At 42.6% G+C, this 18271-nt stretch overlaps 1 protein-coding gene across 3 annotated transcripts in view; it reads right to left on the minus strand.

Annotated features, from left to right (window-relative positions):
* The window catches only part of HEPH (hephaestin), a 92926-nt gene that overhangs the window by 45239 nt on the left and 29416 nt on the right, over positions 1–18271 (minus strand). For all 3 annotated transcript variants that reach the window (XM_005876169.1, XM_014547680.1, XM_005876166.2), the window contains exons 9-12: positions 13232–13363; positions 9726–9937; positions 8449–8599; positions 5674–5886 (exon numbers count right to left, since the gene is read on the minus strand). In XM_005876169.1, the coding sequence (XP_005876231.1) occupies positions 5674–5886; positions 8449–8599; positions 9726–9937; positions 13232–13363 (708 nt within the window). The remainder of the gene's footprint in view (positions 1–5673; positions 5887–8448; positions 8600–9725; positions 9938–13231; positions 13364–18271) is intronic.

Below are 18271 nucleotides of genomic sequence, written 5' to 3' on the forward strand. Positions count from 1 at the left end.
AAGCCCCCCAGTGGGGACCCTCACCCCATGAGGGTGTGACCAGCCTAGGTGAGGGGCTGATGACTGTTTACAGGCTGGCCAAGCCCCCCAGTGGGGACCCTCACCCCATGAGGGTGTGACCAGCCTAGGTGAGGGGCTGATGACTGTTTACAGGCTGGCCAAGCCCCCCAGTGGGGACCCTCACCCCATGAGGGTGTGACCAGCCTAGGTGAGGGGCTGATGACTGTTTACAGGCTGGCCAAGCCCCCCAGTGGGGACCCTCACCCCATGAGGGTGTGACCAGCCTAGGTGAGGGGCTGATGACTGTTTACAGGCTGGCCAAGCCCCCCAGTGGGGACCCTCACCCCATGAGGGTGTGACCAGCCTAGGTGAGGGGCTGATGACTGTTTACAGGCTGGCCAAGCCCCCCAGTGGGGACCCTCACCCCATGAGGGTGTGACCAGCCTAGGTGAGGGGCTGATGACTGTTTACAGGCTGGCCAAGCCCCCCAGTGGGGACCCTCACCCCATGAGGGTGTGACCAGCCTAGGTGAGGGGCTGATGACTGTTTACAGGCTGGCCAAGCCCCCCAGTGGGGACCCTCACCCCATGAGGGTGTGGCTATCCTGAGTGAGGGGCTGATGGCTGTGTGCAGACTGGCCATGGCCCCCAGCCACCCAAGCTCCCAGTGGAGGCTGGCTGGAAGCAGGTATCTGGGGTTTATTTATCTTATATAATTGAAACTTTGTTGCCATGAGCAGAGGCCACAGACAGTTCAGGGCAGGCAGGAAGCTCGGCTTCCTCCATCGCCCGGGCAACCAAGCCTCCTGCTTGCTCCAGCTCCGTGGTTGCCGGCCACCATCTTGGTTGGGTTAATTTGCATATAGTTGCTCTGATTGGCTGGTGGGCATGGCTTGGGGTGTAGCAAAGGTATGGTCAATTAGCATCTTTGTCTTTTATTAGTGTAGATACCTATCTTCCTTTCACACTAACTGTTAGCTGCCTTATTCATCCTTACATCCCTAGCATCCAGACCAATAGATGTTTTTGGGAAATACAATTGTAATAAAAAAGGAAAATTTAAATAAGTTAGAAAGAAAAATGAAAAGACAAGGAGAGAGAAAAGACAGATTGAAGAAAAAGGATAAACAGCAAAAGGAAACAGGAGAAAGGGAAAGAGAAAAGAAAAAAGAGAAAGAAAGATAAAAATAAATCTTGGCAAGTGTTGCTCAGTGGTTGAGTATCAACCCATGCATGGAGAGGTCACATGCCTGGTCAGGGCACATGCCCGGGTTGTGGTTTCAATCCCTAGTAGGGGGTGTGCAGGAGGCAGCTGATCAATGATTCTCTCTCATCATTGATGTTTCTATCCCTCTGTCCCTCTCCCTTCCTCTCTCTGAAATAAATAAAAATATATTAAAAAAATTTTTAAAAATAAAAGAGGAAAATGAAAAAGAAGAAAAGACTAAGGTCAAGATGGGATCAAATAGATAAAAGAAAAAGAAGGGGAAATAGCATAGATGAGTAAAAAGAACAAAGGCATAAAAAAGAAAGGATAAAAGAGGAAAAAGAAAAATGAGAGACAAGAGGAAAAAATAGAAAACACATTACTCTACCTTTTTAAAAAAATATATATTTTATTGTTTTTTTTTACAGAGAGGAAGGGAGAGGGATAGAGAGTTAGAAACATCGATGAGAGAGAAACATCAATCAGCTGCCTCCTGCACACCCCTTGCTGGGGATGTGCCCGCAACCAAGGTACATGCCCTTGACCGGAGTCGAACCTGGGACCTTTCAGTCTGCAGGCTGACACTCTATCCACTGAGCCAAACCTGTCAGGGCTACTCTACCCTTTTTATCTGCCACATTTCCTGGATATTAAAGCTCTAGTATCAGTAGTCTGTTGGAAGAGTTGCTGAATATTATGTAGTATGATATTTTTAAAATACAACATGTCATTTCTATTAATATGGGCTTATTAAAATTTAAAGCACAGCAAGATGAGTATACAAAACTACCAACAGACCCACACAACTGAAACACTTTTTTTTAGGACATTATGCTAAGCGAAATAAGCCAGTCAGAGAAAGACAAGTACCATATGATTTCACTCATATTTGGAAATTAATGAAACACTTTTTAACATTTTGCTGATTTTTTCTGGATATTTGTTTCTCTATTTTGTTAAACTTATTTGTGAACCTACCGCATACAGTATGCTGAACCTCCCTTGTGATGTTTTTAGACTTAAAACATCTGCAAAACTGCTCAATTACATATGTATATTTACCAATCTCCATCACTAATCCTTTCTCTAGAATCCCCAAGCCAGATTCTGGTCCTGGGTTTTCCATCAACTTGGTACTTTTGCCCTGTCTGTGGAGAGCAACTGACGATGGTCTCTCTCAGTCTCAATCAGAGAGCTAGCCCCTAGGGGGCAGAATAAAGGAGACTTCAGATTCAATATGTCATCTAGGAGGAAGAATTAATAAGAGTTGATGGAAAATAAGCAAGAGGAAAAAGAAAAATAGAACCAACATGTCTCACCTAAACAAAGCATTTTCCTGTTTCAGGTGTCTGTCTCTTCCTCCTATCTACACTAATAAAAGGCAAAGATGCTAATTGACTGTACCTTCAATAAGCCCCAGGCCACACCCACCAGCCAATCAGAGAGACTATATGCAAATTAACCCAACAAAGATGGTGGCCGGCAACCACGGAGCTGGAGCAAGCAGGAGGATTGGTTTCCCAGGCGATGGAGGAAGCCAAGCTTCCTACCTGCCCTGCCTGGCTGTGGCCTCTGCTCAAGGCAATAAAGTTTCAGTTATAGAAGATAAATAATTCCCAGATACCTGCTTCCAGCCAGCCTCCACTGGGAGCTTGGGTGGCTGAGGGCCATGACCAGCCTGCACACAGCCATCAGCCCCTCACCCAGAATGGCCACACCCTCATGGGGTGAGGGTCCCCACTGGGGGGCTTGGCCAGCCTGCAAATAGCCATCAGCCCCTCACCCAGGCTGGCTACACCCTCACTAGATGAAGGTCCTTGCTGGGGGGCTTAGCCAGCCTGAAAACGGCCCTCAGCCCCTCACCCAGGCTGGCCAGGCACTCCTATATAATAAAAGGGTAATATGCAAATTGACCCTCACAGCAGAACGACTGGGAATGACTGGTCACTATGACACACACTGACCACCAGGGGCAGATGCTCAATGCAGGAGCTGCCCCCTGGTGGTCAGTGTGCTCCCACAGGGGGAGCTCTGCTCAGCCACAAGCCAGGCTGATGGCTGCCAATACAGTGGTGGAGGTATTTAACATTAATACTATCCTCTAAAACATTAGTACTAACAGACCATGGGCACAAAAATTCTAAGCTACTGATACATCATCCTATATAATAAAAGGGTAATATGCAAATTGACCCTCACAGCAGAACGACTGGGAATGACTGGTCACTATGACACACACTGACCACCAGGGGCAGATGCTCAATGCAGGAGCTGCCCCCTGGTGGTCAGTGTGCTCCCACAGGGGGAGCTCTGCTCAGCCACAAGCCAGGCTGATGGCTGCCAATACAGTGGTGGTGGTGGGAGCCTCTCCCGCCTCCTCAGCAGCACTAAGGATGTCCGACTGCAGGTTAGGCCTGATCCCTGCTGGAAAGTGGACATCCCCCGAGGGTTCCCAGGCTGCCAGAGGGATGTCTGACTGCCAACTTAGGCCCAATCCCCCGGGGAGCGGGCCTAAGCCAGCAGGTGTTCATCCCCCGAGGGGTCCCAGACTGCGAGAGGGCACAGGCCAGGCTGAGGGACCCCCCCCCTCGAGTGCACAAATTTTTCTGCACTGGGCCTCTAGTTTGTAAGATAAGTGAATTGAGATTACTTCAAAGAAGCTCTACAATTTCCAACATTCTATGACTCAAGAACTCTTCAGAAAGAATAAAAAGTTTAGCCCTAACTGGTTTGGCTCAGTGGATATAGCATTGGCCTGTGGACTTAAAGATCACAGGTCCGATTTTGGTCAAGGGCATGTACCTTGGTTGCGGGCACATCCCCAGTAGGAGGTGTGCAGGAGGCAGTTGATCAATGTTTCTCTCTCATAAATATTTCTAACTCTCTATCCCTCTCCCTTCCTCTCTGTAAAAAATCAATAAAAATATATATTTAAAATAGAATAAAAAGTTTGAAAGGTCTGGAAAATGCAAAGATAAGATGAATTTTGGCTTTTGCTGGTAAGAAAACTCAGGAATCTTGAAAAAGAGTAACCTTTAAAAGCCTTTACTCTTATAAATCCATTCACATCTTCTCCACCCCATAATAGATCAGAATATTTTTGGCCATCTAATGCCATCCTCCTTGGGCCTCAGTGTGGCACAAAAATATTTTAATTCATCCAAAGTAAGCGTGAGCCCTGGTGTGGCACATAGACATGACTGGAGAGCCTGATTAGTTTTGCAGGAAAGAGATTAAGCCTAGGATTTGGCTTTGGAACCAAGGGTAAAGAGAAAGGTGTTCCTTATTCAGAAGTTCCCCACTTCAGTCCCCACTAAAAGCACTTGTTTCTGTTGTTCCTATCAATTCTATTAGCATTTGTCTCTAATTTGCTAACAAGTCTCCCGGACCAAGAAAGTATCTCAGGTAGATGGACAAAAATGAAGATCCAGACTTCTGTGGAGGCCAGCTTTATGTCAAATGCTTTTTAAACCCAGTGCCAGGATGAAATTACTAAATTGTCAAGGAGACTTGTTTTGCTTACAGATTTATTTTCCAAATATGAATGGAATTTACAGAACTAAATTAAAGTTTAATGGGAAATGCATGGAATTGACAGATTTTTCTTACAAAAACTATTATCATCTACTGCCTAGAAAAAGTATGCACTCTAGGAACTGCAAAGAGAAATTGCTGCTGTATATGAACTATTAGACATAGATGGAACCTGAAGAAACATTCTAGTCAAATTTCTTAATGAAAGAAAGACAGAGAGAAGGAGAGGAGGAGGCAGAGGGTGATGAAGAAAAAGAAAGCAGAAAGGGAGGAAAGGGGGAAAGAAAAGGGAAGGAGGGAGGGAGAGGGACAGATACAGAATGAAAATAAGGAATCCAGTTTCAGAGAGAGGGAGTGATTAGACCAAATTTAAACAACAAGTTTCTAAAAAAGCCTGGACTAGAAGTACCTGTGTTCCAATTCTTGGGCTAAAACTGTTACAGCACCCCGCCCCCTCCCCCCCCCACCCACATACCTCACTACCACTGGAGTTTGCAGGAATCCTCACAGAATATCAGAGTTGGAAGTGCTTATACATACATCTCATGGACCTCTCGCCCTCCCTGCCCCCAAAGCAAGGACCATATCTATGGAATCTCTATGTGTCCAAGGAGCTACATGGCCAAATCCACCCTCTGCTGATTTAAAAATTGCCCTGAACCTGGGCAGCATCCTTACTTCTCTCCTGTTGTTCCAGAAAGAACTTCCTCAGCTTTTCATTCTAATTTGCCTATAGCTGAGACAAAAATCCAAATAACCACAACATGGAATGCACATTGAGGAAGGAGAAGACAAATGTGTTTTGAAAATTTCCCAAATACACTCCACATGACTCTTCTTTTCTCTTCACCAGGCCCCCTGTCCCGCCGCCCCACCCCCAGCCTCTTGCCCAACAAAGTCTCTCAACCTAGGGCTAGCTCTTAAGGCACTTACCAGGGTTGTCAGGCTGCATGATGGCCATGGCAAAGGTGTGAGGAAAGAGCATTGCTGCACTCTTTCTCATGCCCTGAAGCTCCACAGTGTTGCCCTGGAACATGACCCCGTGCACATCAGTCTCTGTGCCCAGGCCAAGCAGGTGCCAGGCCACTGTGTCACCCTTGCACATGTCCAGTCTGGGCAGGTTAGAGAATAGAAACCCGTTAATGGCTGGAAAACAAAAACACAAGACAGGATGGGGAGATGAAACCAGACTGCTCAGACACTGGCCAGAAGCATGGCATCAGCTCTGTACTATGGTCTTCCATAACTTGAAATTCTGAGTCATCCTCAACTCCTCTGCCTTCTTCCCTAAGCCACTTTAATTCTACTTATGAAGATCTGCCCCTTTAAGATGAGGACCCAACCAGCCTTTCTAGCCTCACCCACTGCTCCTCCTCCACCATACTTCACATCCTTGCAAAACACCCTTTCACATATACACAAAAGTACCAACCTCTCCTACTCTCACATTCCTGAAACTCTTCTCCCTTGCATTCAGTAGCGCCACATTCTCTTACAACCTCTTTGATTGTTCCTCCTCCACCTTTTCCTCATTCTCCATCCCTCTGTAAAGTTGTGCAGTTCCATACTCAGTTTTCAAACTGTCTCCTCCTCTTCATCTTTACTGCCATCTCTGGCCTGAACTCCTGCAAAAGCCTCCTTCCTGGTATCCCTACCTGCAGTCTGTCCCCCCATTATTCTGTGAGCTCCATTTGCTTCTTAATGCCCAAAGCATTAAACATGGTAGGTGCTTATAATACATTTGTTGACGTTACATGCTGTTATCTCTCCCTGTAATATACTTTCCCTCTGGTCTCTCTCTACAGAAAACTGCTACTCATCCATCCATCATGCTCCATCTCAAATGTCACCTTCTCAGTGAAGCAGAATTATTACTCTATCTCTGGTTTCCATGAAAGTTTATCCCCACAAAATTCTGCCATATCACTTAATCACAGTATCCAGTTATTTACTTATAGATCTATTTCCCACACTAGAGTGAGCTAAGAGGAAACACATTATTTTTTCTTCATCTGTGTGGCTGCCTAAGCACCTGACATGTCACCCAATACTAATAAGGTGCTCCATAAGTTCAAACTAAAATGAACTTAGTTTTCAGGACTGTCTTACTTTTTCCAGCTGATATAACTGACCAGTAATGAGAACCAAGAGATGGAGCCAAAAGACAATACACTTGTTCTTAACTCCCTTGCACCCTCTACACTCTCCTGAAAAATACAAGAAGGCCTATTTGAAGCCGACCCCTTTTCAATGTCCCCACATCCACTGGAACTAGCTCAAGCACTCCCTTCTTCCAGAAATATTTTAATTGGATTGTTCCTCACTAATATTCTCCTTTGAACTCTATGTCACTTAAAATCTGTTCCACAAAATTTAGCATTTGATTATAGTATGTCTTGGATTGTTCTATAATTGTTTAATGAGTGTTATTAGTCTCATCTCATTGCAAAATGCTGGGAGCTCCTTACAAACTGGGACCATGTCTTCTAATTCATTCACTCACCTTCCCACCTACTCATTAATTGATAATTCACTGGTTCATAAACATTTACTGTGTATTAGTGTAGAGGATACAGAGATAAGCAACAAATAAATACTCACCATTTTGGGACAGCATAGATTGACCTGGAGATTATTATGCTAAATGAAATAAGCCAGGTAAAGAAATACAAATACCATATGATCTCACTAATATGTGAAATATAATGAAGAAAATAAACTGACAAAGAAAATAGAAACAGAGGCATGGATACATGGAACAGACTGACAAGTGTCAGTGGGAAAGGGTGTGGGGAGACTGATAAAGAATGGTGATGGGATTCATTAAAGACAAAGACAATAATGTGGTGAGGGCTAAGGGAGTGGGGATGGGAGCTGGGTGGAGGTGGGCAAAGCGGGGGAATGGGGGACATCTACAATAGTGTCAACAATAAAAAATAAAGAAAGAAATCAATTACACAAGCATATGTAGCCATCATATAATAAATACTTAATAAAATATATTTAATGACAAAAATACTCACAGTTAAGGAGATTACACTTTAGCAGAAGTCAAAATCAATGTAACAATTAAAATATTGGAGAGTGTATGAAACTTCCTATTAAAATAGTCTAATAAAAATGCAATAGTAGTTCAAAAGAGGGTGTTATCATCTTGGGCTTGGGTGATCAAATAATGTTATATGGAGGCGTTAACTTTTGAGTAGGGCCTTAGAGAATGGGGAAAAAAATTCCCCAGGAGAAGGATAAAGATGTAAGGAAAGGGATTTCAAGTGGAGGGCAAAGCATTGCAAAAATATGAAGTTAGAAAATTACAAGGTTATGTCCATATAGAGAAAAATTGCCTTGTTGGGCTGAAGTATGGATTTGTGGAACAAGGGCAGTGGATGATAACCAAGAGGAAATAAGCCTAGAAAGGTGTCATCCCAGCTTACTCCTCTCAGCCTATACTGGATTCCTTGTGTGCAATCCTAATTTCACAGTATCTTTATCCAGTGCCCCTGATACTGTTTAACATAGGATACAGCACAAGAAGGTGTTCAGTAGAAGATCTGTTGTCAAGTTTAGTCCCTCAATCTGGCTCATCTCTTGGGCATAGCTGACCAGTGGAATCAGTGTTTTCAGGGAGGTGTCATAATTAAGTTAAGGATAGATTTTACTTATAACCTCTCAGTTGTAGCTCAGGACAAAAGCACTAACTCCCCATACCATGCATCCGATTGGAGTCTTGGAAACCCATGACATCCTGTGAGAGAAGTCGGGAATCCAACATAGCAGCTGCTTGATTGACATTGCTGTACCAGCTCTTGTTCTCATCCAAAACAGTAAAAAGGAGAAAGAATTCTTTATCCACTCCTTTCTGTAGGCCCAGTGGGAAAGAAGAGAAGGAGAAATGACAACAGTTTCAGCAGCTATAGACTCTGATACTCCAGACCCAATGATCCTTGATTCTTTCCCATTTCCTTTTCCAGACACACAGCCAAGATCATATCTTCTGCCTAGAATTACAGTTGTTGTTAGGCAGTTTTTCTCAGGTAATTTCAAATCACAGGTGGTGAAGGAGGTCAGAATAAAGTGACAAAACTGAAGGAAAGGATTGTAGGAAAGGGAGCAGAGAAGAGCACAAGATATAGATTATGGATAATCAAAGATACAAAGTGATAGAAGAGAGTCTACAGCAGCGGTTCTCAACCTGCGAACCCTTTGAGGGTCGAACAACCCTTTCACAGGGGTCGCCTAAGACCATCGGAAAACACATATATAATTACATATTGTTTTGTGATTAACCACTATGCTTTAATTATGTTCAATTTGTAACAATGAAATTGGGGGTCACCACAACATGAGGAACTGTATTAAAGGGTCGCGGCATTAGGAAGGTTGAGAACCACTGGTCTAGAGTCACCTGGGGAGGAATGGGAAAAGGTGGCTAGGAGATCAGGGGAGGAATTTGGGAGGGGGGTGTTATAAAATAATAAAAATAATTGTAATAATAATTAATATACCATAAAATATTATTATTACTGCTAACATTTACTAAGGGTTAATTATGCACCAGACACTGTGTTAAGTACTTTATATGGATTATTTTAATTAATTCTTACAGAAATCCAAGCTACCTTCTTTCATTGCTAACCCTTTACTGTAGATGAGGAAACTGAAGCAAAGAAAGGTTAAGTAACTTGTCCAAGGTTACGTAGCTAGAAATGGTGGGCTGGATATGAAAGAAGACAAGTAAGGGTTAGGAGCTACTGAAGCTAAAAAATAAATTAAGGTAAAAGACTAAGGATGATGTGTGTTTGTGAGTGAAAAAATAATATGAAAGAGAGCATGAAGTCATCAAATATTAATGTCTGATTCAATAGCTTGGTTATTTTTTTTCTATTTTCTCACCTCTAGAACCCAGTTCCATGTTTAACTCTTATTCAGCCACCCAGCCTCATCCTCCTGCCAGCAGATTTTCAGGTCAGAAACACTGGCAATACCTGTTTGCTATCTGCATCCAAGGCACCAGCTTTGCATACCAGCAGGGGGCCCACCAGACCAGAATTTGTATCTCTTATGGGATCCACAGCAGAAAAGTACATCCAAGTGAGACAGGCAGGATCCTGAGCAGTGGGGCCTGCATGGGGGGGTACTGTCCAGCGATATGTTACTTTCTCAAAGGGATTGGCCACCAAGCCAGGGTGGGATGAGCCTGCAGGGAAAACATGGGACTCATTAATCACATTGGGTAGAGTAAAGGTGATCAGCTCCAAACAGTGGGGTAAAGATCATGAACTACAAAAGCATTTTGGAACAGCAGCAGGAACAGCAGGAACATGGAATTTTGAATATTTAAAAGAATCCTGGGTAGGAGTCAAGACACTAGAGTTTGGTTCCTAGTTCTGCCACATCTTGTTATATGAATAGGAGAAATTTAAACTTCACTAAACTTTCCCAAACTCATATGACCTAAGGGATAAAAGAGCATTTAAAACTTATTTGGAATACCCCTCACTTAAAAACATATATTTATTGGCTCTTATATTCCTATCTCTGCTTAAAAATATTCAGTTAGGAGACTCACTACCTGCCATCATAGCCTGTTTCATCTTTGAACGGTTCTGATCGTTTAACACTTTTTCCTTTCTATATGTAGGTATCAATATGTGGGTGTATATATGTTATGTATGTACACACACACACACACACACAGTATGGAAATTCCTCATGAAATAAAAAAATAGAACTATCTTATGACCCAGCACTTCCACTTTTAGGCATTTATACAAGAAGTCTTAAATGCTAATTTGAAAAGATATATGAACCACTATGTTCATTGCAGCATTACTTATAATAAGCAAGATATGGAAGTAACCTAGGTGCCCATCAATAGACGATGGAATAAAGAAGATGTGGTACATATATACAAGGGAATATTACTTAGCCATAAAAATGAAATTTTACCATTTGTGACAACATGGATGGACCTATGCTAAGTGAAATAAGTCAAACAGAGAAAGACAAATACCATATGATTTCACTTATATGAAGAATCTGAAGAAAAAATAAACAAAACTGAAACAGACTCATAGATACAGAGAACAGACTATTGGTTACAAGATGGGAAGGGGTTGGGGGACTGGGTGAAAAAAGTGAAGGGATTAAGAAGTACAAATTGGTAGTTACAAAATAGTCATGGGAATGTGAAGTACAGCATAGGGTATATAGCCAATAATATTTAATAACTATCTATGGTGCCAGGCGGGTACTTGACTTATTGGGGGATTACATCAAAAATTTATCAAAATGTCTAATCATTACGCTGTACACCTGAAACTAATATAAAATAATACTGAAGGTCAACTGTAATTGAAAAGATACACTAAGACTGTAATTTCTTAAGTGGACATATGTCATGATCAAGCAATGTGCAGAAATGTTATTTTAAAAAAATTGAAATTATTAGTAATCAAAGAAGTACAAAATATAGCTAAATAAATTTTTGCCTGTCACATTAGCAAGGTTTTTACAAATTAAAATAATCAGTTCAGCCCTGGCCATATGGCTTTGGTGGTTGGCATGTCATCCCATGCACCAAAAGGTTTCCGGTTTGATTCCCATTCAGGGCACATATCTAGGTTGTGGGTTCGATCCCTTTTTGGGGTATGTAGGAAGGCAACTGAACAATGTTTCTCTCTCACACTGATGCTTCTCTCTCTCTTCCTCTCTCTCTGTCTCTGTCTCTCCCTTCCTCTCTCTGAAATCAATAAAAACATATCCTTGGGTTAGGATTAATAAGTTCAGATAGCTCTTACTCCTCTCTCTCACCTATAAAAAGGGTAGAGAATTGCCCTTTTGGGGTTAAAAGTTAGTAAAATTTATCAAAAGCCTTAAAAAAAGATTCATGGCCACAAAAACAGTAAGATATACAATAAATACTAAAAAGAATGTTCAACTTAATGCAAATCGTAACAACCATGAATTTTGTTGTTTGCCTACAAAACTGACATTTTGACAAAGGTTAAAATGGCTCCTCTGTGCTGGTAAGGATGTAACAATGGGTTCTCTCTGTCAGTTACTGTTATGGGATTCAAAATTGAATGAAAAATTTTTCAGAAAACAATTTGGATATAGTTACCAAAAATTTTGATGTGTGCATCATCAGACACAGCAATACCACATCATATAAATATATCTTGAAAAAATAACAATATGAGTGCATGAGTGTGCAAAGAAACATTCACAAGGATACCTGTAGTATAACCCATAACAGGGTGGTATAATTTAGGATGATATTAACTTATCTTTTCTTATTCACTCATTGTCCCCAACACTTTAAATTTTCAAATGTATAGAAAAATGTAAAGGTTAGTATAATAATCACCCTACCACCTGGAGTTGATTGTTTTTAACATTTTACATTCTTTAATTCATCTACATTTATGTGTATATATATTTACACAGGGAGACATATACACACACAGTTTTTGTTTGCTTTTGTTAAATTATTTGAAAGTAAAATGCAAACAACACAATATTTTATTTCTAAATAATCAGTAAACATATCCTGTATTACCACAATAACATTACCACATCTAAAAATACCATAATATCACTAATATCATCTAATATCCAATCTACAACAAAAATTTTATAATTGTCTCCAAAATGTCCCTTAAGATACTTTTTTATAAATAGGATCAGACAAGTTGCATGTTGCCCTTGGTGTTGTCGCTAATTTTTTCCCCTATGGAATTGACTTCCTAAAGGGACTAAACCAGTTGCCCTGTAGGATGTTCTTTTAGTCTAGATTTGTGTGCAACTTTGCCCTTTATGATTTATTAGTTTTGGCCTGGAATTAGCATGTATTAATATTATTTTCAGAGAAAACAAGAAATTAATTACCAAATAATGTCACTTGGATTCCCTCCTGAAATAGTAATCCAAACCATATGTATGTACTCATTTAATGCATTAAATGATTTACAATATTCTAAAATAATTAAAAAATACATGCACAAACAATAGAGGATAACGTAATAGAGGCAAATCCATGTGATAATTATATAGCTATCAAAATATAACATTATTATGGAATGAGAAGATGAACAAGATATAATGGGCAGTGAAAATAATATGATGCAAAACTGTTCAAACCATATGATCACAAATAAATAAACATATATGTATTTTATAAGCACAAAAGTATATTTAAAGGTATATAAGATGTAATGGCAATTTATCTATGAATGATTTATTTTATAATTTTTTACATTTTTCAAAATTCTATAATACATATGCTATTTTTATAATCAGAAAAAATTGAAAACATGTCCTTTATTGATTCCAGCTCTGCCTTGCTATAATATCATACATTCATTCAACAACATCCACACATGGCCATTAATTTTGCTTAGTTCTTCCTCCTTCAATCCCTATTTATTTTCCTTACAGAGCTACCTGCTATTACCTGCAGCCCACATTAGTTGAGAACCTGCCAGCTCACCATCATTGTACACAGTTCCCTCGTAGTCTTTCTCATAAAAGACCCCATGAGGCTGTATGCTGAATGGCTGGGAGGCACGGTTGTAGAAGATCACCTGGATGGTGTCACCCACCTCAGCCCGGATCACTGGCCCTGTTAAATGGGAAGGAGAGACAATGGAAATGAAAACAGGCATGACAAGGGAGGATGGAAACAAACAAAAAAAAATGGGAGGGAAAGAAAAAGAATATGAAAAATATAGAGAGCTCCTCTCTGCAATAATAATAAACCCTTCTAAGTATATTGAAATTTATACTTATAAAAAGCACATTAATTTTGACTTATTGAATTTCTCAATGTCAGTTATATTGGGTTTATCAACATGGTTGCAGTGGAAGCTGAGAAAGGTGTGCAAATGAGAGGAGTCCGATCTGGTCAGTAACAACTGTCAAAGTGAAGAAGACAGAAACACAAGAGAAAAATCCACTACCTTCAAAAGAAATGATTGAACTGGAGAAGCAAGCAGGCAAATGATAATGAGACATGCACCACCAATATGCACTGTAAATTCCACAAGCATTGCCTTCTTATTTTACTTCTTTTAGCTGTTTAACTTTGTAAGATGCAAAGAGCTTAGATCAGTTTAATTGACTGTGCTGCCGTTTTTCACATCAGAGAACTACTGGCAAGGAAGGCCACACCTGCCTCTCCCATCTACCTGCCTGGCTAGTAGGGAAGGGAATGAACTTGCATGTCAGTGAAGGAATGAGCTGGGTGGGACAACAGTGAAATCTAGAGTAAAAACAAAGGCTGTAAAATACAGTTTAATCAGAATGCCATTTTTTGTTAAAATTATTTTAATTATTAGAATGCACAATTTTTAATATGCAAGTAAAAAGTTTTAAAACCTGAAATAAAAAGAACATTAATACCCATTATCTCAATTTTATCTTCAAATACTATTCTAAGTTATACAGGGCAGGGGATATCTTCATTTTACAGATGAGGAAACTGCAGCTCAAATTGACCTCAAATTTAAATGACTGATTAGGAATAGAGACTATAAAGTTAGGAATTTCTGAAATTAAAAATGGCAACAGAGTAAGTGGATGCTGCATGGACATGCTCCCAGGACCAAACTGGAATTGCAACTAAAATACAGAAAAACTTCCCAAATAATTAATGGAAGACTCACTGGAGATAACCCTAATACCTGAGGATGGAAAGTGGAAACTACATAGAGACTGGTAGGAGGAGCGGAGGCACAAAAGGGCTGGACAGGCTCCCACAGACAGAAACTGAAGTTCCAGAGAGATATCTCAGCTGTGTGTGTGTGGGGGGGGGGGGTTGCCAATGAGAACTCTGGAGTCTAATACCCAAGCAGGGGCCCCCCAGAAGAGAGCACCAGAACTGAGAAGGGTATCCACATAATATCTGGTTGTGAAAAGCAGTGGGGTAACCCGGTGTCTGCCAAGGAGACAAGGCTGAAAATTCAGGCACCCTGTTAAAGGGCCAACACATAAAAAATTCCCTGTGGAGCCACTCACCTTGTACTCCAGCAGACACCCCGGTTTCCTGTACTGAGTCATTCCCTCATGCTGTGGAAGTTATCTTCCTCATGCAGACAATTGCTATACAGGTGGCTTTACTTTGGGGGAAGACAGCTGACCCACCTTACTAGAAAACACCTTGCCCCATGGTGCAGAGTTTTTGAGACCCATTAAGAGACTGAGACTAACAATTAGCCACTAGGCAGAAGCAATTGCCTCACCCTGTTAGAAAAAAAGCTCTTGCCACACTTGTGGATGATTGCCTGAGGACAATTCAAGATGAAATGTTATCAGTCTGTAGGCAGAGGCCATCTCTGGAGGATTTGAGTCTATGCCTGATCTAATTAGTCAGAAATAGTATTTGACATTGTCCTGCACCAGAGATTGAGAGGCAGAGCAGATTTACCTAATACATAGTCACACAACTAGATAGGCAGCCAAAATGAGGAGATAAGGAAAAATCCCCACAAATGAAAGAACAAGAGATTTCTCCAGAAGAAGAGAAAAATAAAATGGAGATAGAAATTTATCTGATATAGAGTTCAGAATAATGATGGTAAAGATGCTCAACAGCATGAGAAAAGATATAGTAACTATGAAAACAGAAATAAAGAATGACATAGCACAAATAAAGAGCACATTGGAAGGAATACACAACAGATTAGGGGAAGATGAGGATCGAATCAGTGAGTTAGAAGACAGGATTGAAAGAAATCACTCAATCAGAGGAAAAAAACAATTAAAAAACAGGAGGACAGTTTAAGGGAGCTGTGGGACTACGTGAAAAGTAACAATATTTGAATAGCAGGTGTGCCAGAAGAGGCAGAAAGGGAGAATGGGATAGAGAATGTGTTTGAAGAAATAATGGCAGAAAACTTTCCTAACCTGTTAAAGGAAAAGGTCACACAATTCAGGAGGCACAGAGAACCCCAAGCAATATGAAACCAAACAGCTCCACTCTCAGACACATCATAATTAAAATGCCAAAAATTAAAGACAAAGAGAGAATCTTAAAGGCAGGGAGAGAAAAGCATGCTGTTACTGCAAAGGAGCTCCCATAAGGCTGACACCTTATTTCTCATCAGAATCTCTACAGGCCAGAGATAATGGGATAAGATAATGGGAAGCAAAGGATCTGAAACCAAGATTACTATATCCAGCAAGGCTATCATTCAAAATACACAGTGAAATAAAGACCTTCATGGACAAAACACACACACACACACACACACACACACACACACACACCAAATAAACAAAAAAAAAACAAAGGCTAAGGGAGTACATTACCACCAATTTGCATTACAAGAAATGCTAAAGGGGCTGCTATAATGAGAAGAAATAGAAAGAGAAACCTAGGCATACAGAATTAAAATGGCAATAAATAAGTACCAGAAGATGGTGGCTGGCAGGACAGAGGTGAGGAAGAGGGTGTGAGTGAATGAGAGGGTGAAAAGAGAGAGTGTGGATGTGTGGTGTGTGTGTGTGTGAGTGAGGGACAGTTAAATCTGGCAGGAGTAGCAGGGGCTGGCAGACCAGGCTCTCCTGGTCAGGGAGCACCTACCACCACTGTGGGCACTCCCCGAGCTGCGGGGCTTGGACATGGAGCCCACACCATCTTGAAGGAGAGAGCAGTCTTTTCTAGGAACTCATCAGCACCACCACCCAGACTGGCCTTGGACACTGCCCGTGACCCTTCAGCCACTTCTGCCAAAATCCTGCTGTCCCACCTGCAGACCTGCAGACCTTAGGACATCCACCTCCAAGGATACACGGCTCCAGCAGTAGTAAGTGCAATTTCCCCCCTCCACAGCTGCTGACCACTGGACAACTCAGTTGCACCTCCTGAGCCCACTGTCCCACAGGCCTCTCTTTGGTGCCATTTGAGCCCCCACTGGGCACGCTTTTATCTAAACAAGGACGCATAGCCCCGGCAATAGAAATTCTGAATTCTCCTTCCCCCACTGCCTGCCCACAGACACCTCAGTCATGCAGCTTCAGCACCAGGGCCCCTCTGAGTGCATGAGTGCACCACCCTGGCAAATGAACTGTGGGTGCCTCCTGAGCTGCCCCTGGGCATGCGCAAATCCAACCAAGGATGCAACACACAGCAGCAAAAACTGAGTTATCCCACTCCACAGCTGCTGACCTCTGGTACCAGTCACACTTTTACAGTGTGCAGGCCTCCTGAGCACACTGCCCCAAAGGTGGCTCTTGGGTGCCTCTATGAGCCCCCACTGGGCATGCTCTTATCCAAACAAGGTGCATATCCCCTGCAGTAGAAATTCTGCATTCCCCCTTCCAGGCTGCCTGCCCACAGACACTTCGGTCATGCAGCTTCAGCACCAGGGCCCCTCTGAGTACGTGAGTGTGCTGCCCTGGCAAATGGACCCAGGTGCCTCTGTGAGCTGCCACTGAGCAGGCATGAATCCAACCAAGGGCGCAAGGCCCCAGCAGTAGAAATTCTGAATTCCCCCACTCCTAGCTGCCTGCCTACAGACACCTTGGACATTCACTTTCAGCACAAGGGCCTCTCTGAGTGCACCGCCCTGACAAATGGCACCTGGGAGCCTCTGTGAGCCAACCAAGTTTCCAACACCCGGCAGCAGAAACTGAGCCTTCCCACTCCACAGCTGCTGACCTCCAGACAGCACAGTTGTGCTTTTCCAGCACACAAGCCTACTGAGCCCACTACCCCAAGGTGGCTCTTGGGTGCCTCTGTGAGTCGTCGCTGGGTGCACTCCTATCCAAACAAGGATGCACAGCCCCAGGCAATAGAAATTCAGACCCCCCCCCTTCTGGCTGCTTGCCCACAGACACCTCAGTCATGTGGCTTCAGTGCAAGGGCCCCTCTGAGTGTGCTGGCCTGGAAAAAGCTCCCGGGTGACTCTGTGAGCCATCACTGGGCGCATGCAAATGCAACCAAGGGTGCAAGGCCCCATCAGCAAAAACTGAGTCTTCCCACTCCACAGCTGCCAACCTCTGGACACCGCAGTGGTGCCTTTCTGGTGTGCAGGTCTCCTGAGCCACACTACCCCAACAGACAGCTCCGGGGTGCCTCTGTGAGCCCCTGATGGGCAAGTGCAATTTCAACTAAGGGTGCAAGGCAGCAAAAATTGGGACATCCTCCTTCCAGGCCGTTGACTCAGGACACCGCATTTGCACCTTTCCAACAAGCAGGCTTACTGAGCCCACTGCTCCTATAGGCTACTTCTGGCTGCCTCGTTGAGCCCTGGATGGGTGCACTTATATCCAAATAAGGGCACACGGCCCTGGCAGTAAAAATTCAGACTTCCCCCTTCCCAGCTGCCTACCCACAGACACTGCAGTCATGAGGTTTCAGCACACAGGCTCCCTGAGGCTACTGCCCAAGCAGGCAACTCCCAGATGCCTTGGTGAGCTGCCACTAGGTGCACTCGTATCCAACCAAGGGCTCAAGGTCCAGTCATCAGAAACTTGGACTCCCCCCTCCTCAGTTGCTGACCTCCAGTCACTGCAGTCGCACTAATCC

This window comes from Myotis brandtii, unplaced genomic scaffold (assembly GCF_000412655.1).
Source record: "Myotis brandtii unplaced genomic scaffold, ASM41265v1 scaffold480, whole genome shotgun sequence".
In the NCBI taxonomy this organism is placed as follows: domain Eukaryota; kingdom Metazoa; phylum Chordata; class Mammalia; order Chiroptera; family Vespertilionidae; genus Myotis; species Myotis brandtii.